The following is a 23296-nucleotide window of genomic DNA, read 5'->3' on the forward strand; positions in this document are numbered from 1 at the left end:
TGAAGCAGGTGTTAGCGATCAGCAGCCCCCCCCCCCCCCCCAGCCTTTGGTGGGTAGAGGCAGTGGTTGGGTCAGTGCACCCTGGGGGTGGTCAGACCTGGACCCTGTCCAGTCCCGCTCAGAGGCCTGCGTCCACCCCTGTCAAGAGCTGTGCGCCTCCCGGCCCCCACCAGGTGGCAGCAGACGAAGCCACGGGTCCTCCTCCTGTGTCCAGGCCTCGGGTGGGGACAGGAGGGGTCTCCTCAGCCTCTGTTCTTTCTCTCGTTGCTGAGACCCCCCCTGGCCTCCCTGCAGCCCTCTCTTGGAATCTGTGCGGGAGGAGGTTGTCCTCCCTGGGAGGCAGGGAGGTGGCCATCTGGCACATGCCATGGGGGCGGTGCAGGGTGCGGTGAAGTCGAGGGGTCCTGGGTGGGGCAGCAAGGCGGGGCCTGCCACGTGCGAGGTCCACAGAGCTCCTTCTACCAGGGGGCCACGTGCCTGCCACGCTCAGTTCTGTGCCAGCTGCTGCTAGAGCCGAGGCACCTCCGCTCTCAGGGTTGTCCGTGGGATTAGGACGCGGCGTGCAGGGGGAGGGGACCTGTGGGGAGCCCTGCCTCGTCCGCTTCCGGGGACGTCCATCCTCGCAGAGAGGCCGCATCGCTGCTGCTGTCCCGCGCCGTCTGATCTAGTCTGGCTGGTTCTCCGGCAGCCTGAGCAGGGGCAGCCCTAACTCGATGAGGTCACAGAAGTGCTCCGGGAAGCACGCACATAGCAAATGGCCTCCTTCTGGAATGTGTGGAGGGTGACAGCGTTTTAGACGGAAGGATGGTGTAGAGGTAGAAAAGGTGGGCATGCACGAAGTACTCCCCTTGCTCCCCTGTGGTACAGCCACAGTCCCGTCAGGGGTGCAGAGAGGCTCCCTCCGTGTGCCCCGCGAAGCCATCAGGCTGCCCCACGGGTGGCCATTCTCACGTGGGCCCTGGGGTGGCTCCATCAGCATCTTGGAGAGTGTGCAGCCCTTAAAGGGAAGGGCCCACTTTCTGTCAAGACCTTGTCTTGCCCGCACCACGTTGGCCCTCCTGCGGCACCGGGACCACCCATTCCCCTGTGGGAGGCCGCTGCCTGCAGGCGCCCCGGGAGCCGCTTGCCATCCAGGAGGAGGTCCGAGGCAGGGAGAAGGGGGCCCCGGCTTTAGGGAGTAAGCCTGTCGCAGTGAGAAGGAAGGGATTCAGAGGGGGTCCCAGGTGGGTCTCGGGTTCAGGAAAGAGTTGGGGCGAGCTCGCAGATGAGGTGGACGTGAAGGTGGCCGTGTCCGCTGTGCCCAGAGCAGCAACACCAAGATCAGCGCCCCCAGTGACACCAGTGGTGAGAGGTGCGGGGCTGTGCGGCAGTAGGCGCTGGACAGCTCTGCCCCTCCCGCGGTCACCTTCTGCGATGGGCCTCAGTGTCCCGACGGGTGGGTGTCCTGCCCCGCCGCCCCGGCCACTGTGCCGACGCTCTCTGCAGAACAGGGGGAGGAGAGCACCCGGAGGCATTGCGGCATGCTTGGTTCAGGTGAGGGGGCCGGCGGCGGGGGCACAGGGGCTCAGGCTGGAGACACAGCCCTCCCCCTACCTCCCCTCCCCCGCCACGAGTCAGCGAACAGGGGTTTTGATGCACAGGTTCCTTGGGAGCCGGTGGGGCCAGGAGAGAAGGAATGCGGTGCCGTCCTGCTGGGCCCAAGTGGTGGCTGTGGGCTGTGAGTTGGGGTCTCTCAGGTCCGGGAGCCTCATGGACACCAAAACCCAGACGTGGGCCTGGCAGAGCTGAGACTCCTCCAGACGCAGGTGTCCCTGTTGGTGACAGGGTGGGCAGGCATGTGAGGGTGCGGTGGCTTCGCTCTGTTCACACAGGCTCACGGAGCCCCTGGTTTTGTGGCAGCCCGGGGGACCCAGCCCTACTTTCCGCCCTCCCCTCTCCAGCTTGCCCTTTCTGGGGGACGGGCCTCTTGGGGTCCAGACCATCTACTGCAGGGCAGCTCTGAAGCCGGGGTCTCTGAAGCCCATTTTACCCCTTCTCTCAGCTGTGGGGCTGCACTCCAGACAGGAGCCCCGAGCCCCTCCGTGCTGAGGCCCTGAGGTCCCTGGGCCCTGGGTCCTCGTCAACTGCTGCTCAGGCCTGCCAGGCCAGGCGCTGTGGCCTCGGCTCTGCTGGCCTGCTTCCTGACCCGCGGTGGGCAGGCAGTCCTAGGAGAGACCTGTAGCTCAGTGAGCAGACCCGTTCATCCAGCTTGGGCAGGAGCAGCTTGCTGGTCCAGGCAGCAGGTGCAGGCACCCCAGCTTGGACCCTCCAGGTCACAGCGGCCCCCCTGCAGGCCGCGGGGCACTGCTCTCTAGGACTCGGGGCGGGTTTCCCTCTTCTTGCTCGTTAAATAGTAACGTTCTATGTATTAGGAACTCGGAGAGCTTTAAACGCTGCTCCGAAGGGCCTGCCAGAAGTTTATTCATTGAGCATCACATACTGACCCACAGTACAAAGTTATGTCAGTTTGTAGAACCTGGTTATTAAGGTTCCTTAGTGTCTCCCAGACAAGACCTCTGTCACTGCACGGATGCACCCACTGCTCGGGGGGCGCACGCAGGCCCTGGACGAGCAGCTGTGCTCCGCTTCCTGGCGAGCCCCCAGAGTTGCCTGTTTGGTTCAACTGCCTTAAGGAGCCGTGGGGAGCCATGAAGTGCATGCAGGGAGAACACCCCCACAGCCCTCGGGGTCTGATTACAGAGGCGGATTAACTCTCCGCAGCTCCCCCGCCTGCCTGATGGATTGCCTGTCTAGAAGGCAGGGTCCAGGGGGACAGAGGGAGAGAACATTACCAGGCTGGAACTCAGGATATGCCTAACGGCTGTGGGGTGTGCACGTCTCTCTGCCTCCCCCCTCCCCCCCAATCCGGTGCTGCTTCCTTTCGTTTCCTTCCTTGTTTTGTGTTCTGCCTTCATGTCTGCTCTGTATGTCTTCTCCTTCTCTCCTCCTCCTCTGCCATGGCTTCCCTCTCCCCGCCACCTCGTCCCTCACCACGAACCCCTGTGTCTTCTCGCTTGGGTTGGCAGGTGGGCCTTGCCCATAAAGGGCCAGACAGTACATTCTGTGGGCTGTGCGGCCACATGCTCAGCTCTGTGCTTGTGGCCGCTGGAAAGCAGCTTTGGGCCATCTGTGAATGGTGGGCATTGCCGTGTGGCAATAAAACTTTATTGACAAAACAGGTGGGGGGCCTGGATTTGGGTGCCGGCTGTAGTTACCGGACGTCTATTCTAGCCCCACTCTTCCTGGGACCCCCCCAGCATGCTGATGCTTGTGTGAAGGCACCGTGACGGTGGGGGGCCCCTGAACCAGGTTGGCAGGTGCCCTCAGGCAGGTGCAGGGAGGGAGCTGCTCCGGGGGACCTGTCTGTTCACTAATGGGGAGCAGGGGGCAGGAGGGAGCTCCTTCTGAGCTGCTGCATTTCGCTCCTTCAGCTTAATCGGGTAGTTCTCATGTGGAGCACGTTTCGAGTCCGGCAGACACGTTTCAGTGAAACAAATTGGAAGTGTTGAGATTGGGAGAATCCCAGTAGCCTGTCTCTGGTGAAGTTTGTGGCGTTTTGCATGGATTTTATTTATTCCACTTAATAAAGCGGCTGCAGAAGTTGGTAGCATATGTCACGAACCTTCCTCTGTCGACAGAGCTATAAATATGCAGCTCATACCACCTCGATTCCACCTGTCAGCCTGATTTGTTTTCCTAGTTTATTTAATTAAAACAGATTATGGCGCTGCTTGCTTCACGAAGACATGCGGAAAATCCCAATTTCCGATTACTTCTGTGATGACAGTGCTCGCACCCTCCTGCCCGGGCTGGGGGTGGTTTGGCCTCCAGAGGCGCCCTGGGTAGTTCAGCAGGTCCAGGGCCTGCTTTTCTTACTTGGGAAAGTATCTGCTTGTTCTCCTTGCACGAAGAACTCGGGGTGACTGTCCTGTGAAAAAGCACAGAGTGAAAACAGTGAAAAGTCTGCAGACAGTGTTAAAAAACGGGCACTGTATTATAGACAAGGGGAGACGAGCCGGGCTCAGGGACCCCTCCGTGGGGAACGCTCCCTGAGTGCGCGGGCAGGACATGGGAGACCGATGTCGGGTGGAGGCTCTGGCTCCCATGCTCAGGACTGAGGCAGGAGGTGGCGCAGGGCTGGTGGCGGGCTCTGTGCGGGACACCTCAGCAGAACCCTGGCCTCTGGGGTTGGGCATTGGCCCCACTGGACCCTGGGGGAAGGGTGGACACTAGGCTTGCAGAGCCAGCACCCCAGCTGCACGAGGTGTGGTTGGCCGATACAGATTCCATACATCCAGGGGTACAGTGTGGTGTTGGGGTGTCCGTGCACGCAGTGCAGGGACCACCACGGTCCAGTTGGTCACCCCTGCGTCGCCTGGCCTAGCCTGGCTTGTTTTTTTCTGTGGTGAGAACACTGAAGATGTGCTGTCTTATTAGCACATTTCAGGCACGTGGTGCAGTGTAATTGGCTGTGAGCCTGTCGGTGGGCTGTGTGCCTGAGGTCTCCAGGCCTTGTTCACCTTTTACCGGCAGTGTACGTGCGCGCACCCACGCCTCGCTGTCCCTCCCACCCTGCCCCTGGCAGCCACATTTCTGCTCTTGCTGTGAGTTCAGCGTTTTCGGATTCTGCATGTAAGTGAGGTGTTGCCGTATTTTCTGTGTCCGTCTTAAGTATTTTTCAGTTAGCGTAATGTCCTCCAGGTTTGTTCATCTTGTCACAAATGTTGGAGGCTGATTCTTTTTTAAAGCTAAAGCATCTTCCATCGTGTAGATGTAGCACGTTTCTCCTATGCGTCGTCTGCTGACAGGCGTTTCAGTTGCTTCCATGTCTTGGCTGAACCCAGGGGTGCAGGCACTTCTTTGAGCTAGTGATTTTATTTCCTGTTGTCATATTCCCAAAGTTGGAACACTAGATCATATGGGTCATACTTCTATTTTTAAGTTTTTGAGGACGCCGTGGTGGCTGTGCCAGTTCGCATCCCCACCGGCACCGGCAGTCTGGTGTCCAGTGAGGACCCCCACCTCACCGGTGTGAGGTGAGGCCCCACTGTGGTCCTCACGTGAGGTTCCCTGATGATGAGCGGTGCTGAGCACCTTCTCATGTACTGGTTGTTCTTTAGGAAAGTTTCTATTTTGATCCTTTTCCCACTTTTAATTGGGTGTTTGTTTCTTTGCCATCGAGTTGCAAGAGTTCCTTACGTGTATTGGATGGTAACCATTTATCAGATAGATGGTTGGCCAGTATTTTTTCCCATTCCATGTTTTCACCCACATCGCCTGGCATTTTGTTGACGGTTTCTTGTGTTGTGCACAAGCGTTTGAGTTGGATGCAGTCCCACTGGTTTATTTTCGTTTTTGTTGCCTGTGCTTTGGGTGTCAAATAAAAAGAAATCATCACCAAGATGAACGTCAATGAGCTTTTCCCCTGTTTTCTCTAGAATTTTTAGGGTTGCAGGTCTTTGTTTTGTGTTGATTTTCTGTGCGGTGTGAGATTGGGGGTCCACTACCGTTGTTCTCCACGTGGATGTCCAGTTGTTTCAACACCTTTGGTGAAGAGCCTGTCCTCTCCCCATTGCGATTCCTTGCCCTCTTTGTCAAGTATTAGTTGAACGTATGTGTGTGCATTTACTTCTGGGCTCTGTATTCTGTCCTCCTGGTGTGCGTGTCTGCTGTTAGGCCAGTATTATGCTGGTTTGATTACAACCGTTTTGTGGTAGTTTGAAATCAGGAAGTGTGATGACTCCGGCTTTGTTCTCCTTACTCAAGATTTCTTTAGCTACTCAGGGTCTTTTGTGGTTCTATACAAATTTTAGGATTAATTTTTCTGTTTCTGTGAGAAATGCCGTTGGAATTTTGGTAGGGGTTGCATTGAATCTGTACTTTGCTTTGGGTAATAAGGACATCTTAACCCTATTATGTCTTCCAATCCATGAACATGGAATGTCTTTTTGTTTATTTGTGTCTTGTTAACGTTTCTTTCATCAGTGTCTTATAGTTTTCGATCTACAGGTCTTTCACCTCCTTGCTTAGATTTATTTCTAAGTATTGTTTTTTTGATGCTGTTGCAATAGAATTGTTTTCTTTTTTGGATTGTTCATTGTTAGCATAAAGAAACGCACCTGACTTTTGCATGGCGATTCTGTATCCTGCAACTCTACTGAATTCACTGGTGATTTCTTTTTTTTTTTTTTAAAGATTTTATTTATTTATTCATGAGACAGGGAGAGAGAGAGAGGCAGAGGGAGAAGCAGACTCCCTGCTGAGCAGGGAACCCGATGCAGGACTCGATCCCAGGACCTCGGGTTCATGACCTGAGCCAAAGGCAGATGCCCAACATCTGAGCCACCCAGGCGCCCTCACTGGTGATTTCTAACAGTTTTCTGGTGGAGTCTTATTTCCTACATGTTAGATCATGTCATCTGCAGGGACAGTTTTACTCGTTCCCTGCAGAATTGGGTGCCTCTTACTTGTTTTTCTTGTCTGATTGCTCTGGCTAGGACTTCCAGTACCATGTTGAATAGGAGTGGAGAGAGGGCATCCTTGTCTTGTTCTGACCTCACGGGGAGAGCACTCAGCTTCTCACTGCTGAGTATGATGTGAGCTGTGGGCTTGTCCTGTGTGGCCTTTATAATGGTGAAGCACTTTCCTTTGGTACCTGATTAATTTTTGTCATTAAAGCATGTTGAATTTTACCAAGTGCTATTTGTGCATCCGTTGAGATGATCTTGTGATTTTTATTCTGCCTCCCATTAATGTGGTGCATCCCATTGCTTGATTTGTGCACATTGAAGCATCCTTGCATCCTGGGGATAAATCCCACTCAGTCATGGTATGTGACCCTCTTTTTTTTTTTTCTAATTTATTTATTTGAGACAGTGTGCACATGTGGAGAGAAGGGGCAGGGGGAGAGGGGGAGAGAGAATCCCAGGCAGACTTTGGGCTGAGCACGGAGCATGACACAGGGCTCGATCCCACAACCCTGAGATCATGACCTGAGCCAAAACCAAGAGGTGGACGTTCAACCGACTAAGCCATGCAGGCGCCCCAATTGTGACCCTCTTAATATGCTGTGGAATGTGGTTTTCTAGTACTTTGTTGAGAATTTCTGTATTTGTGTTCATCAGGATATTGGCCTGTGGTTTGGTTTTCTTATAGGGTCTTTGCCTGACTTTGGCATCAGGCTAGTGCTGGCCTCATAAGAGGAGTTTGGAAGTGATCCTTTCTCTCTGATTTTTTTGGAGGAGTTTGAGAAGAATTGGTAATAATTCTTTAAATGTTTGGTTGAAGTCACTGGTGAAACCAACTGGTCCTGGACCTTTCTTTGTTGGGAGATTTTTATTGCCAGTTCAGCCTCCTTACTTGTTATTGGTCTGTTTGGATCTTCTGTTTCTTCGTGGTTTATTTATTTATTTATTTTTAAAGATTTTATTTATTTATTTGATAGAGAGTACAAGCAGGGGGAGCAGCAGGCAGAGGGAGAGGGAGAAGCAGGCTTCCCGCTGAGCAGGGAGCCCGACGTGGGCCTCAATCCAAGGACCCCGGGATCATGACCTGAGCTGAAGGCAGATGCTTAACCGCTGAACCACCCAGGCGACACTCTTCGTGGTTTATTCTCACGAGTTTGCGTGTTTCTGGGGGTTTGTTTCTTTTGGGTTGTTCCATGTGTCGGTAATCATCACGAGTAGTTTCTTACACGCCTTCGTGTTTCTGTGCTGTCTGTTGTGATGTCTTCTCTTTCGTTTCCGATTTTATGTCAGTTGTATTTATTTACTGAGTTTAGCGAGAGGTTTATCCATTTTATTAATCTTCTCACAGCAGCTCTTAGTTTCTGTCTTCTTTTCTGTCCTTACCCATAGATAGTGTTCTCAACCCATGCTCTGCGGGGTGACGGTGGAAACTCCTGCCCCGCCACCTTGCTGACGTCCCAGGCCAGCCCTTCGCTTCCTGTCTTGGTGCAGGAATGTGGCGACTTTGGGACTGGCCTCTGGTTGTCCGGCTCCAAATTAAACCTCCGTGGCAGTGTTCTCAAACTTGGTTCATGTCCAGATGGCCTGAAGGGTGTGACCCTGGGGGTATGGGTGCTGGGCTGAAACATTGTATCTGTGGCGAGTTCCCAGGTGATGGCACAGCACTGGTCCCCACCCACATTCTGAAAGCCCTGCCCCAGTGTGAGCACCTGGTCCGCTGAATGGGAGGGACTGGGCCCTGCCCTGGGTCCGAGGCTCCACCGAGGAGAGCCTCACAGGGTCGGGCATGCTCTGGGTGTGGGAGAGGCGTTGGCTGCTTGGGTCACAGCAGCCGTGGCCTCAGTGGTGTGGATGTCTCCTTCTGACGGGCCGCACTCAGCCAGGGTCACCTGACAGAACCCAGTCGCACGCAGAAAAGGAGCGGTGACCCCCGGGGCAGTCTGGGTGGCAGAGAGGGCCCCACGCCAGGACGCTGCAGATGGGTGCAGACACTTCACCACTCCGCAGGCAGGCAGACCCATGCCCACCTGCCACCTTGGCCATGCAGGTGGGGTGACCCTTGTAGGGACAGTACCGCAGGAAGGAGTGACGAGCCAAGGCCCAGCGGATGGGCTCTGACCAGCGGCCTCGGGGAGTGGCAGGTGCCCGACCTCTATATTAGGCCCGGGCTCCGCAGGCTCTGCACCTCCGCAGGTCTGGGCGAGCATCATGCCCGCTTCCCAGTCTTCTGGAAAGACTGACAGAACCCAGGCTCCAGGCCACCCCCCGACCCCGTGAGCAGCCTGCCTGCTTGTGTGGCAGCAAGCTAGTCTTGTGGCTGCTGTCCACGCTGGGCAGGCTCCACCCCTCAGGGCCTCTGCCAGACAAAAACCATGAGTGGGTGTGGGTGCTGCCGCCTGGTAGGGCCCTGATGACTGGCTGGTGTCTCCTTTTTCCTTCCACTTGGTCACAAACTGACGTGTGAAGTAGAGAAAGGGCAGGAGGCCTGAAGCTTCTGTCTTGTTCCCTCTATGTGACCTGTGACTTTGGGCGCACCCCAGCCTCCCTGGGCTCTCGCCTCCCCACTCCTCTCTGTAAGGCATGTGGGGAGTGTGCTGGGTGCCCTTGCATCTTCCCCGGCATGGCCGGCCAGCTTTCTGGCAGCCTGTCCCGGCCTGCAGGGACTGCCCTTCTGCCGTGCCTGGGCTCCTACACTGCTGGATCTTCGGTAGCAGCTTCTCACCTCCGGATAAAAATAGCCACATGAGGTCTTGGTGCAGCCTCCACCTGTCACAAGTGGCGCGTGGGCCTGGGACATGTGTCTGAGTGCATTGGTCACCCGGGGGCCTGGCTGGAGGACGTGTCCCTGGACCAGGAGGGGCTGTGGGAGCTGCTGGGCCTGACATGGCTCTGTGGGCACCCGGCTTCTCTGCACGCCTTGTCTACCCGATACGTGCTGCTGGGTGTGCCACCTTCTGTGGGGTGCCTGGGCCCTGCGCCCGATGCCTCTTCCTGTGCTGTCTCCACGCATCTGCGCTCCCAGCTAGCCCCACTGACTTGCAGACCCCCAGGTCAGCTGGCCTGTGGGGGTGATCGCTGTCCTGCTGTGTTCGCCGTGTTTTCAGTTCCGCTACTGGCAATGTTGCTCACGTGGCTTGCAAAGTATTGACGAGCTTTCAGCAGGAGTCCTGGCCTCGTCGGTGGGTTCGCGTGTCGGAAGTGGGTGTGCTGGGGAGGCTTGGTGGGTGCACACAGACATTGTCACGACGAGATGCAGGTCTCCCACAGCCCGAGGACCCAGCACCGCCAGCCTCCTCCCTGCATGCTCAGGAGCTGGACGCTGGGACCCCACGGGGTGCCCTGAGTGTGGAGGCAGTGTGTGACCTCTGCATGTCCGCCGCCTGTCACTCCGGGAGGGCCAGGGTTTCCTGTCTGTGGGCTGCTCTTGTCCCTGCTCTGGGTCAGGCCATTCCTCGGGGTGGCACAGACCCTGTGACTTCCACCTCAGCACCGGTGTCCCTGGCGCTTCTGCACCGTGGTGGCTGCTGGCACGTAAAATAGGCCCCACGACTCGTTTGCTGCATCTGTTTTCACTGGGTTCTGGGAAAGGTTGTGTGACCATTTCTGTCCCTGGTGGCGTGTCCTGGCCTGACGCTGCTTGGGAGCATCCGTGCGGGACCCCAGGCAGGCTGCACACACCGTGCTCATGGCATCCAGGCCTGGGGCACACGGGAGCAATGAGGGCTTGGGTCTGGTGGACTTCGGCCCTGGGCTGCTCTGGACTTCGGTCTGCTGCCCGCTCCGTGCTGGCATCTGTCGGGACGTAACTTGCCAGCTGGACGGGCCAGGCTGGAGGGCGGCCACCCCTGAGCTCCTACTGGGTCGCTGGGACCTGGCCTGGCACTGCTGTTGGCCCTGACGGTCAGGAACCTCCCTTGCATCTCTGTCCTGGGTGGGCCAGACCCCCGGGGAGGATCCTAGAGACCCGTTACGGGACCATGGTTGGGGGGCGTCAGGGGTTTTCCTAGATATTGGCCCTGTCAGGAAAGTCACCCTCAGGGCTTCTTCCAGAAGGGGAGCTTGCCGTGAGGACGTGCATCGCACCCCTCTTGCCAGGGGTGTGAAAACCCCATCGGGAACATCTGTGCCCCCCGTAACTGCTCTGCTGCTTCAGGCAGCAGGTTTGGGGATGGACTTGCCACTGTGTTTCCCAGCACCCGCCCTAGCCCAGTCACCTGCTGCCCGCAGTGGGCCTGCTGGGCTGCCTCACATCTCCTGAGGCCCCTGTGCTCAGTAGGGAGTGGGGGCGGTGGGGGCAGTGGAGACAGGTGCAGGAGGCCCACTGACTCTGCTTTCTGTCTTGTCTCGAAGGCTCAGCTGTCACAGGCCCTGGAGGAGCTGGGAGGCCAGAAGCAGAGAGCGGACATGGTGAGTCTCTTGGTGGGGGTCTTTGTGGCCACAGGGAGCTCAGGGCGTGGGGTGCTTTAGACCCTGGGAGCGGAGGGAATCATGTCCCTGTCACGCAGGCGCAAGCCTGCGGGTCCCTGATGGTCACAGCGCTTCCCTTCGTCAGAAACGCAGGTGGGGATGGGAAGGGCATGGGGCGTGGGAGCTAGGGCCTGGCCCCCCAGAGAATCTGATATGGGGACCCCAGTGCCCTTTCTCCTTCACGTCATGACCCACCCGACATGGAGCTGATGTGAAAACCCTCGTGATCCCTGCTTGAAGCCCACGGCCAGGTCGTCCTTTGGTTGTGCCCCAGCTCTGGGCCCATGGTGGCCCTGCCGCATAGGGTGTGTGGACCGAGATGTCTGCCCATCAGGCTCTGTAGCCTGCGTTGCCCTGCTGAGCATCAGGTGTACTCCTTGTCCGTGTGGCCACGTGCCACCTTCTTGGACCACGTCTCCCCCCCTCCCCTGCCCCCGAGCGTGCAGCCTGCAGGCCTGGGTGGGGTGTGCGCAGGCACTGCTGCTGGCCTGGGCGCCCAGCACTGAGAGGCTTCCTTACCACCGTCTGGGGTCAGACAGCTTTGCTTTTAATGCGTCTTTGTCCCACACAAGCTGTAGGCCCTTCCTCTTGCTCCAGCCCGTGGTCTGGTCTCTGTGGGGACCCAGCCACCAGGGTCACAGGAGGGCCACAGGGCATGTTTGCAGGTGTTGTGGGGGCAGCTCTGCCCCAGGCCACATGCCAGCCAGTTGGGGTTGGGACGGGCTCAGGGACTCACATTACAGGTCAGGGTTCCTGGTGTGCGGTCGTCGCTTGTCAGCCCCTGACCTTGAGTGGGTCATCTGGCCTTCACCTGCAATGTAGGAGTGGCCCACAAGTTGGCATGCCACGTCCTTAGGTTTGTTTCATCCATCGACAGCCGTCCCCACAGCCTCAGATTGTCCAGCTGTGTCTTACTGCCATTGTCGCTGTCAGCTGTAGTGGAGGCGGGGCTGGGGAGACCCGAAACGGGCCCACTCGTGAGGCAGGGGCCTGAGGATGGGATGGGATGAGGCCCAGGTGCCAGCATTGGGGAGCCTCAGGCTGGCTGTGCTCAGAGCCCCTGACCGGCAGGGGTGAGGGAGGGCTGCAGGGGTATGTGGTATCTGGCCTTGGCCAGACCGGTTGTGCCAAAGGTAGACACAGGTTAGGTAGAGTGTGAGTCCAGAGGTCAAGGATGGCAGGATGGCCTGGGCAGTGTGTGGGGGAGTCCCAGGTGGGATGGGAAGATTGGGGAGGGCAAGCCAGGAGAGAAGCATGGGGGTCTGAGATGCCGTTGGCTGTCGGGTGCCTGGGCCAGGGGGTGTGAGCTCCCACGTCAAGGCCCTCCAAGCACCTGGCACGTGTCCGCCCTCTGGAGCTGGCGAACGTAGCTAAGAAGGTAGAGCCTGGGGTTCGAACCCTGTTGGGCTGCTCCAGCACCTGGACATGTGGCCCGGGGAGGGCAGCCCCACTCCCAGGAGCTGGGAGGCAGCCCGCAGCACGGTCCTGATGTCACGCACATGTTCTTCCATCTGTAAGTCAGCCCGCTGGTCTTTCCCCTGCGGGGGCCCCTGAGGGCATATCCAGTTCCTGAGTGTCTGAGTTCTCTGCAGCGGGCATTCTATTGTTGACTGAGGGGGAGCCACTGGGCCTCCGTGTAGAGCCTTTGCCCTCATCTGGCGGAGGAAGGGGCTTGGGACCCAGGCAGGGCCTGATGGGGTGCCTGCCTCCGGTGAGCCTGGGGTAGGGAGCTCTGTAAACCAAGCGGCCTGGCTCGCGTGCGCGTGCGTGATAACGGGACTGCAGGTGAAGAAACCCGGGGGGAGACCCCGACGTGTGGGTCAACATGCATCATTCCCTCGGCTTGGACCTGAATGGACATGTGCCTGAGGGCCTCGTGTCCGTGCTGTGCACATACAGGCAGGAGGAGGGAGGATGGAGTTGTGCCGAGCACAGGCCCAGTCCTCTTGCCCTGGCTCCTGGGGGTGTGGAAAGGACAGAAGCTTCCGCGGTGGGGCCGCAGGGGCCGCTGCTTCACCTCGTGGGGATGCCTGAGGGACGTGGGACTGGAGGGTGGCTTTCCCGCCTGTGTTTTTCCTTGTTTTCTGCCCATACAGTTTCTTTTCATTGTGTAAAACTCCCTTGAGCCCTAACATACTGAAGCCCCGTTCCACTTCTAGACCACCTAGACTGGAACTCGTGGGGGTGGGGGAGCCCACTTCTCCCCAGGTGATGCTGGCACCCACCTCCGTGCAGGGGCCCTTCCCTAGGCACTGCCGGGCCTTCGGGGAAGATGCTCCTTGGGGAGCTTTGGTGAAACGGCCCTGTGGCTCTAGCCCCGCAGAGCCAGGCAGGTGGGTGGGGACCCGGCTCGTCCCCCAGCTCATTCCCAGCTGTGCCTGGAGGTGCAGGTGCTTGGTGCACTCAAGTGGGATGCTGTGGGTGCCTTGCTTCCTTAGATCTGGGCTGTAGCTGTCACCTCACACAGGTTTAATCTCTGCCTTCTGATTGTCAGATCTTGAGCTTGTTTCCTGTTTGTTTCTCTTCTCTCTCTCCTTCCCACTTAGCAGCACCCGGCAGAATGCAGCAGGTGCTCACTCAGAGGCCTGTGAGCCTCTGCTCTCCCTCCATCCTCCCCGGGCCGCACCTTCTGCCTCCTGAGGAAATGAGGGCCAGGTGGGCCCCCAGCCGGTGAGGAGGCAGCTCCGGCCTTGCGTAAACCCTAGTTTGCTGTGGGAGCTTTTGAAGGCGGGGACAGTGGCCAGAGCTCCCTGTGACATGGGGACCGAGCCACCCTGGGTCTTGCTCTGTGGCCCTCACCCTGTTTCGGGGTCAGTCGTGGCGATGGGTGTGATGGGGGGCACCTCTGTCCAGGTGTTGGGGACGGCCTGGTTCCTGTGCACCCTCTGCCAGCCTGCTGTCTCTGGGCCCTAAGCTGATCCACTATTTAGGAAAAGAGTGAAAAAAGAATGTAAATATTTGTAGCTAATTGCAGATGCCAAGACAAAGACAGTTTGCCTTTCTGTTATTAATTATCAGATGCATGCTAATTAGGAAGCAAGGCACAAGTCAGGCTTTTCTCTTTAAATGCAATTAATATCACAAGGACAAATGTCCTGGGCCATAGTTGTGTCATTAACATCCCTCACCCTAATTAGATACAGCCACCGGTGGCTAGAGAAACGCGTTTTTTGATTATAACTATAAAAATCCCTCTAATATTTTATGTACTCCAGGGAGCAAGAAGTGAAGATTTATTTTCCGATTTAAGGGCAGTGACACCCCTTACGACTCCGGGTAATGACGCAGTCTTCCTCCTTGAGTCCCGTGTCCCCTAGGGCTCCTGTGGACTTGTGCTGCCAGCCTGCAGGCCTGTGGCTGGCTGGCTGGGAAGGGCTCCGGCGGGAGAAGTTCTGGCTGCAGGTGCTCCCGGGGTGTGTGTGCTGTGGCCGCATCCCAGCAGGGCAGGGCCTCCACGTGGCCTCTCCCTAGCTGCGGTCCGAGATGACCGGAGATGCTGGTGAGGCCGATTTTAAGCCCTGCGAGGCGTCCCGCACAGCGGCGTGCACCTGGCTGATGCCTCTGTCGCTGTGAAAGCAGCGCCGTGGGCCAGGAAGTGTCGGGAGGAGGCGTGTGAGCTGCCATTGTTCATTGCTGGCAGCCGGCATCCATACGGCCTGCTGCCCGAGAACCTGGCCTGATTGCAGCCCGCCAGCGTTGCCATCCGCCTTCGGGGAAGTTCTTAGGAGAACCTCCTGTTTCTGTGACTGATAGTGACTCATTTCTCATCCTGGATCCATCCTGCCACGGGACCAATCCCGGGTTGGAAGACGCCCCCGCCTTGACGGGAGAACTTCGTCTATGGTGGGGGAGTCACAAAGGCTCATGGGGGATGCCACGCAGGGACCCACGCTGGTGGCAGCCTCTTCCCCTGCAGGGTTCTGTGCCCCCAGGACAGTGTCTGACTCTGTTACGTGCTGCTGGAGCCCAGCATGATCCAGTGAGGCGTCAGGGCCCCAGGCGGCAGGCGGGGACAGGGTTCCCCACGAGCTGGGCCCCCGGAGCTGCGGCTGCACGTCTCAGGCTGACCTGGATGGTCTGACCAGTCTGCGTGTGTCCCTGTGCCGGCCCCCGAGCAGGCACTCACCCCCAGCGTCTCATGGGGTCACTGCTTCTGTCCCTCTGTACCAGCGTCTGGCCGTGTGCCTGGCTGTCCTGCTTCCTCGGGGAGCCAGTGTGGGAGACGGGCCTTCCCTGCAGGCAAGTGGGGCTGCTGGCCGGCCGGCGGCCCTTAATCAGCAGCACTAGCGCCTCCATGGCCAAGCGGTGTCCAGCACGGAGTGAGCACTCCGAGTGTAGTGGGGTTGACTTGGGGTGGGCACCTGCAGGCTGGGTTGGTTCTTCAGTGCCGCGAACACCGATGGTGACAGTACGGGTTATGAATGCGCACTCACCCGGCCTGTCGGTGAGCCGGGTGCTGTTCCAAGAGCTCTGGAGACATCCGCTCTCGGAGCCCTGCTAGGTGGCCCTGTCGTCACCCCCCTTACTCATCAGGAGGCAGAGGCCCGGGTCCCAGTGGGTCCCAGCTCCCGTGGCTTTGTTGCCAGCATGCACTTCTGCCTGGGCCTTCAGGACTCCTGACTATGTGGGAGTGTCCCTTGTGTTCCTGACCGCCCTGACCCGTGTGAGCACAGGCTGCGTGCTCACTGCCCCCATCTGTGAAGTGCCAGACGCCCGGAGTTGTGTGTGCCCCCAGAGTGGCTCTGCTGAGTGCTGGCTCCTGGGGATGAGTGCCTGGGGCAGCTCCGTGGGAGCTGGGAAGCCATTTTTAGGGATGGAGGGAGAAGGGCTCAATGAGGTGTATTTAGAAGTTAGCGTCGAGCTGACCTGGGGTGCACAGGGCTGCCCCCCAAGAGCAGAGTTCCCGGCAAGTGCCTCAGGGCTGGAGGGCTCTGGGTGCCTGAGGGACATGGAGCTGGTTTCCAGCTTGACAGCCGCCCTGGGACAGGGCTCACGAGGGCTTGGCGCCTGCTCTCCACAATGCACTGGCTTGTTTGTCCCCCGAGCCCCAGCGTGTGGGTGTCCAGAGTCCAGCCCTGGGTCCTTCCCTCCTCAAGGTACTCCCCACTGGGCCCTGGCAGAGGCCAGCTTGGGGCTCTCTGCTCTTGGCCACGGTGGTACCATGTCTTAGGATGTAGCTCCTAAGGGAGAGAAGAGGTCACGCACCTGGGACTGGACAACTTTCATGGCTCTGCGTGCTGATAGTAAATCTGTCGGATTCAGCGAGTGGGTCCTGAACCCCACTTCCGGGTCGCCGTTCCGACTCTTTATGCATGCCTGTGTTCACTGAGGCCCCTGCCGTGCTCTGTGCACGGCTTCCTGCACCCTTCCATGTCGCCCCCATGCCGTTTCCACCCCTTGGAATGTGTCTCCGTCGCGTGGGGCCCAGTTCTCTCTCAGCATTGAGCTAAACGTCCTCTGCCTCCCCCTATTGCTGTCCCGCAAAGACATCCCACGTTCACTGGTGGGCACATGACTGTCACCACGGCCATCCTCGCCATGGACCTGCTTTATATCATGCCGCAGCCACTGAGTGCCGGTGTTCCCATGTGCTGGGCACACGCTTGCCGCTGTGCTCAGACCGTGTCTTTGAGTCCTCACTGCAGACCCTCTGGGTGCTGGGGACCTGGCCATGACTCAGATGAGGGGACAGGTGCAGTGAGCGGGCAGGCGGCAGGCTGGTGGGCACTGCGGGGCTTGCTCACGCCAGCTGTCCCGTGTGGACAGTGCAGTCCCACGCGGCCGAGCCCCGGACTCAGGTTTAAAGTACTGAGCGACCGGACGTGGACACAGGGAAGCAGCGTGTGCCCCTGGGCCTCTCTCCCAGTGTGGGGGCCGGCCTTTTTGGTTTTGCCAGGTTTGCAAAGACCTAACAAGAGGTTGGTGATTTATTACCTTTAAAAAGATCCATCTGCATCCTGGGGACACTATCCTGAGAAGATGGCTTCTTAGTCGAGGAAATAAACGTCTAATGGTGTAATTTCTGGTTCTTAATTGGATCCCTGCACAAAAGGAGAAGAAAACTCCCCAGTGTGGCGGGAGCACTTTGGTTTGTTCCTGTCTGGAGCAGAGCAACATGCTGTCGAAGTTCTCAGAGCCATAGCATGTTGAGTATCTGGCAAGGCTTCACCTCTCAGTGTTTTCTGTCCCGGGCGAAGCTCGGAGTTAGCTTGTCAGGTCTCACGGAGGAATCCTGCTGCCTTGTGCTTGTGGACTCTGTGCACTGCTGACTTCCCGTCCACGATATGGGGCGTAGCTCTGACCTCTCGGTCTTCATGGCCTTCGCTGGAGTTTGGTCTGTTGTTCCGGTGAGTCTTGCACGCTTCTTGTTAGGTCTCTGCTTGGGTGTTTGATCATTTCCATTACTCGCACATTGCTCTCTGCCCTGGCTGGCAGCCCCAAGCTCACCACCAGCCTGCCAGGGCCCCTCACAGGGTCGGGGGGCCAAGAGAAGGTGGGCACTCCAGACGGGGAAAGGGACCCCCCAGCAGGCCCTAGCACACAAAGCCGAGGCGCAGTGAGAATCTCTAACAGCCACAGATCAAAGTTGGTTAATTTATCTTTAAAAACCATGGGGCTCCTTCTAGCTGGGGAGACCTTCTCATGCTCGTCCCAGTCCTAAGTACGGTGTTTGCGTGTCCTTTAAATGTCTCCCGCTCTGCAGTGACCCTCTCTCGCAGCGCTCCTTCTCAACTGCCAGTTCTTATTGTGTCCGCATTATGTGATTTTGCTCCTTACCGTATTATTAAATCCGCCACATCTTCACTAGCTGCTGCGGTTCCCCTCCCATGCGTTCACTGCACGCCTTGTGGGTATGTTGGTGGGGAGCTGGGTCGGACGTGGTCCTGGCCTTGGCGCCCATGGTCCTCTGCAGGGGCTCAGCTGGCCTGGACTCTGCCCGCCAGGGTCTCGCTGCTGCTTCCTTTGGCCCACGGCCTCTGGGGGAAGCTCGCGTGGTGGCCGCGGCCGCCCTGCTCCTCTGCAGCCGGACTTGTCCCGAGCCTTCCCGACTGGGAAACGTGGGAACGTGGGTGTCCTGACACCCCCAGTGAGCCCCATGAGGCAGAGCTGACCTCAGGTGTTCTGTAGTGACGCCTTTTCCCCTTGGGCAGCATCCCTAATGTCACCTGTGGAGACACAGAGGGTCCAGAGTCCTTAGAACTGTGTGCACATTTTCTGGAGAGGGGGTTTCCATTCTCATGGGATTTTCCTAGACTTTCTGACAGTCTCGCCCCCCGGTGTCAACCGTTGCTGTCCTGGAAGGAGGTGGCCTCCTTGCCTCAGCCAACCCTGTGGAAGCACGTGGACGCCTCCTTCCATGTGTTCCTGGGGGTGGGCTTTCCTCTCTGCGGAGCTGGGCCTGGGGCACCAGAAACCGCGGCTGGGGTAGCTGGGTGCTCCTCTAGGGACCCAGGTGGGTGTGAGCTGCCCCTACGGCCTCCACATCTGGGCAGCTTCTGGCTCCGTTTCTGTTTTGGTTTTGTTTTTTTCAGCTAAGAAACTGGATTTCTCCAAGTCTATCTCTTGGGCCTTCCTGTCTTCTCTCACCATGTACCTGTCATCTGCTGCTGGGCTGCCCTGGCCAGTGTTTCTGGCCCTAAGGCTAATGGCCCCTGGGGCGCTGTCTCAACCTGCTCACTGGGTCCTCTTTCTTAGCAAATGTGCTGGCGTAGGGGATGGCTCCTCAGGCGTGGAGGGGACAGCTCCGCAGGCGTGGAGAGCGGCTCCTGTAGGGTGAAAATTCTGCTTGCACGTGCTCTCCACCTGGGCTTCTTGCTCTGAGGTGCAGACAGGTATGCCCCAGCTCCGGGACCAGCTGTGCTCACTAGGAAATGCCCGGGAGAGCCACCGGTGGCTACCCGTGGCCTGTTGCGTCAGGTGTGTCCCTCCAGAAGGGATGGAACGTGATGAGGGCGATCTCTTTCGGCCCCTCACCCCTCCCCAGGAAGCAGCCACTACAGGGCCCTTCCCAGATGCATGATGGGCCCAGAGCTGAGCAGAAAGGTGGCCTCTGACCAGGATTCCCACTGTGACCTCAGCATCGTCTCTTTTCTGGGACACCTGAGTCACCTGCCCCGACGGGGCTCTGGAGAGGCAGCAGCCTGAATCCTGGGACACAGTGGGCCTTGGCTCCGTCAGTACCACCTGTGGTCCTTGGCCCAGGCGGACCCTCGTGCATCCCGGGAGCAAGTAATGAAACAGACTAGGGGTTTGAGCATCCCTCCTCTGGTGCTCAGCAGTGCTGGGTTCATTAGAATCATGTCGAGGTAGAGGCATATTCCCCTGCTCCTCCTGCTGGTTGTGGCGTCATGGAATTGGGTAAGGTCCTTGGGATCGAACTGTGTATCCTCCCAAATTAAACTGAAATACACGGTCTCTATTTAAAGGTTATGCTATACTAGCGAGCCAGCTTCGAGTACCATTAGCATTAAAGTTTCATGATGCTTTGGAGCTGTGAGTGAGTCTGGCAGGCCCGGCCCCCTTGCCAGGAGGGAGGGACCGACCTTGTCACCAGAGGAAACAGGCAGCTCAGAGGCTGGTCCATGCTGATCCTGGCTTGCTGCCACGGAGGTCTGTGCCCAGTGCTTGGGCAGCTCCACCGAGGAGCTGTGTCTCCTGCGCTCTGCTCTCATCTGCGTCTCTTGAGGGCACAGACCCTCTAGAGAGCTCCACCTCTGAGTGTTCATCGGTCCCCCACCTTCTGGGTCTCCACTCAGAGGTGAGTCCTGTACAGGAGACTGCACTCTGGTGAATCTCCAGCCGGACGAATGAGAAGAAAGGGAGAGAAGACACAGATTACCAGCATCAGGAAGGAGAGGGAGCAGTAATGCTTGTTACCATCCTATTGGGTGTAGGTGCATCTCATTGTAGTTTGGGTTTGCATTTCCCTGATGGCTAGTGATGTGGATAGAGCATTTCCTCACATACTTGTTGGCCATTTGTAGATTTTCTTTGGAGGAATCTCCTTTCAGATTCTTTATCCATTTTTAAATTGATTTTATTTTCTTTTGTCTTTTTGTTGAGTTGTAAGACTTCTGTAGGGTTTCTTCATAAATTATAGATTGAGTGGGTCATCTGGCAAGATTGCATTTTTGTATGTCGAGCCATTCTTGCATTCCTGGTAGAAGGCCCCCCTGGTCGCAGTGTGTGACCCTTTCAGAGGCTGCCCGCGGGGCTCGCCACTGTCTTGTCGAGGTTGTGTACGCCTGGATTCCTAACGGTTCTTGGTCTTAGTTTTCTTCTCATGTGGTGCCTTCTCTGGCCGTGGCGTCAGCTTTATGCTGGCCTCGTGGAATAAGCTGAGAAGCATTCCTCCTCCTTGACTTCTTGTAAGAATTTGGGAATTCTGTGTTAATTCTTTTATGTGATTGGGAGCATTCGCCAGCGAAGCCATCCGCTCCTGGACACGCCTTTGTTTCTGATTGAGCCTCCTCGCTTGTCATGGGTCTGTTCAGATTTTCCGTTTCTTCTGGAGTCAGTTTGGGGGTTTGTGTGTTTCCGGGAGTTTGTCTGAGTCGTCCAGGTGGCCTAACAGCTGCTCCGGGATTCTCTTACCATCCTTCTTACTTCCTAAGGTCAGTGCCTCTGCGCCCCCTTCTGCCATCGGCAGATGGGCCCCCTTCTCTCTTCCCTCCGTTGGTCTAGCTGATGTTTGATGGCTTTGTTCATCTTCACTTCTCGGCGGCCATGCTTTTCCCACTGACTCTGACTCGCCTTGTTTCCCTCAAGCTTCTCGTGTAACTGGTCTGTTTTCTCTGCTTTTCCAGCAGTTTCTTGATCGCTGGGTGGAGCGGTATGATTATGATACACCTCGTTGCACTTCATTGTGTCTCCTGTGCTTGGGGTTTCTGCATTTCTTAGCTCCGTGGACTTGCTGTCCTTGTCCTTGGTGAGTGTCCGGTTACCCACAGTTGGGTGCTGGCATAGTCCCCCAGCCCACGTGTGCTCTTCTCATTTCTGAGAATTCTCTCTCTCTCCCTCTCCTATTGTGCATAATTCCTGTTGCTGTGTCTCTAGGCTCCCTGACCTCATCTTCCAGCAGAATGACCTGCATGTTTTTATTTCCAGTGTTGCTGTTTACGTTTCTACAAAGTTTGCCTCCGTCTTCCTTTTTCTCCGCACATTTATACTTAATATTTGAAAGTATGGAATTTAGTTATGTGACTGTTTCAAAGTCATTCTGTGCTCCTAGCACGCGTGTTGGGCGGATGCAGGAGACCTGTGTATTCCTGTGAAGACCCATGAGCTTCGTTCAGGTATGCAGTGAAGCTCCTTAGAAATGGTCCCATCTGCCAGGTGGCATTTTGCTGACATTCTGGGCTGCCCTGGGGCAGCATTACTTCTGGGGCTAATTATCACCAGCCCTGGGCCTCGGCCTCCCTGGGTGCTCTGCCTGGTGCCCTGTGAGTGAGGGGCTTTGGAGTCTGGCTGGACGGAGGAGGTGCTTTTCCCTTTTGGCCCTTCTCCTGGTTCAGTCTTCGGTCTGGGCGTCTTTCCTGTCCTGCATCTGCCAGTCAGGGTTGTGCTGCACACTCTGGGGTCCCTGCACACGTCCTGCACTGTGAGGTCTGGCTGCCACGGTCTCCCCGCCCTCCTGATTCTACCTTCTCAGCAGGGAAGGCGAGCTGGGGCACCCAGCAGGCCTGCCTCATGCTCTCCAGCCTTCCAGTTCTCCAGAGGTGGCCCTGGCCGTGGGAGCCTCTGGCCCAGCTTTTCACCCTAGCCTCTTGTGCACCTGGCCTCCCTTAGAGCACTGGGCATTTCTTCCAGAAGGTGCTGGGGTGTATGTCGTTGATTCAGAGTCTTCCATGACACGAAGATTTGCAGGAATAAATGTAGGAAATCACAGTTCATGTACTGAGCGCTTCCTGATACCAGGGCCTTTGTCTGATTGTCCGGGGGTGGGGTCAACTTATATTCTCCGGCCTGGTCAGGGCTCCTTCCCTGCCCCCGTGGTTGTATGGATGGGACCTCAGTCTCCAGACTGTGGCCCCAGATCTCCTCCTGGCTTCTGGGTGCTGAGCATCCTGTGGACTCGGCCCACAATGCCCTCCAGGGTGGGGACAGGGGAGTGCTGGTGTGTGCTTTGCCTGAGGCCACCTAAGCAGATTTGCCCTTGCCGGATTTGGGAAGTGAGTCCTGGTCTGGAACCTTTGGGTAAATAGTAGGTTTCTGATCCCTTTTGGGAGGCTATCCAACCTTTGTTGTATTAATCTGTGGCTTGTGGAGGGGATTTTCACTTCTGTATATATATTCCACTAATCTCTGTAGACTGAGGGGATGAAGAGCAGTACCTTTGAGAAGTGGTGCGGCCTCCTGAGCTGTGACCTGCTGCAGAGACCTTGTCCTGGGTCCTCCTCTCCTGCCCCCACCACACACCCACCCCACTGCTCCCCTTCCTCCCACACCTGACTGCTGGGGTTTGGCGGCCAGTTGGTGGTGCAGAGATCTGACGGCATGGCGTCCACACAGGTGTCTGGGGTTGGCTGCAGCCCCTGCTTGCCTCCCTGACTTCAGCGAGTGGGGTCTCTGATGGGACGGTCTCGGTGGTTGACCCCCCCCACGCATTTCCGTGTTCTTGACGCCTCCGTGCCTTTGCCCGCACTGTTCCTGCTGCGTGGCATCCCTTTTCCACCTGGGACACTCCCTCTCCTTGAGCCTTTGTCTTCGCTGCAGTGGACAGGCTGCACATGACCCTGTCCAGCTGCGTCCGAGGGGGTGGTGTGATTTCTCAGCGCGTCTCCCCGCCCTCGTAGACTTGGCTAACGTTCAAACTCAGACGTCGTCCCCTGACCTGCCTGCCAGAGAGGGAGTGTTAGGGCCGAGCCAGTGCCCCTTCGACGAGAGCCTTCTCTTGGGCCCTTTGGTTCTCAGTGGCCACCTGGGGCTGTGAGGTTGCTGGGGGTGTGCAGACATGGGTCCAGGGCACCCCCCACGACCCCATGTGGGGGTTTCACAGGCACCGCCCCTGCCTCCGGGCATGGAGTTGACGTAGACGGGACAGACGGGACATTCAGGCACGGGCTTGGTTTGTGGGCCTTCCAACGGTTTTGCTCCCTGCCATGAGCTGGTCACCAGTCTGTCATGAGTCTGTCACCGGCACCCTTGACAGCAGGTGACTTGTACGGCCCTTCCTCTCCTGGCCGCTTTGGAAATCCCCATAGTCAGGAGCAGCTTTTAAGACCAAGGGGAAACGGAAGGACAGTAGTGGATGAGAACGGTATTCCTCACGCCAGCGACCCTGAGGCCGCGAGCACGCCACAGCGACGCATGTTTCTCACGTG

General features: G+C 57.5%; 1 protein-coding gene across 2 annotated transcripts in view; it reads left to right on the plus strand.

Moving 5' to 3' along the window:
* LOC118355945 (mitotic spindle assembly checkpoint protein MAD1-like) overlaps positions 1-23296 on the plus strand; it is a 228895-nt gene that overhangs the window by 81603 nt on the left and 123996 nt on the right. For both annotated transcript variants that reach the window (XM_035722600.1, XM_035722599.1), the window contains exon 4: positions 10857-10913. In XM_035722600.1, the coding sequence (XP_035578493.1) occupies positions 10857-10913 (57 nt within the window). The remainder of the gene's footprint in view (positions 1-10856; positions 10914-23296) is intronic.

This window comes from Zalophus californianus, chromosome 10 (assembly GCF_009762305.2).
Source record: "Zalophus californianus isolate mZalCal1 chromosome 10, mZalCal1.pri.v2, whole genome shotgun sequence".
NCBI classification, from domain to species: domain Eukaryota; kingdom Metazoa; phylum Chordata; class Mammalia; order Carnivora; family Otariidae; genus Zalophus; species Zalophus californianus.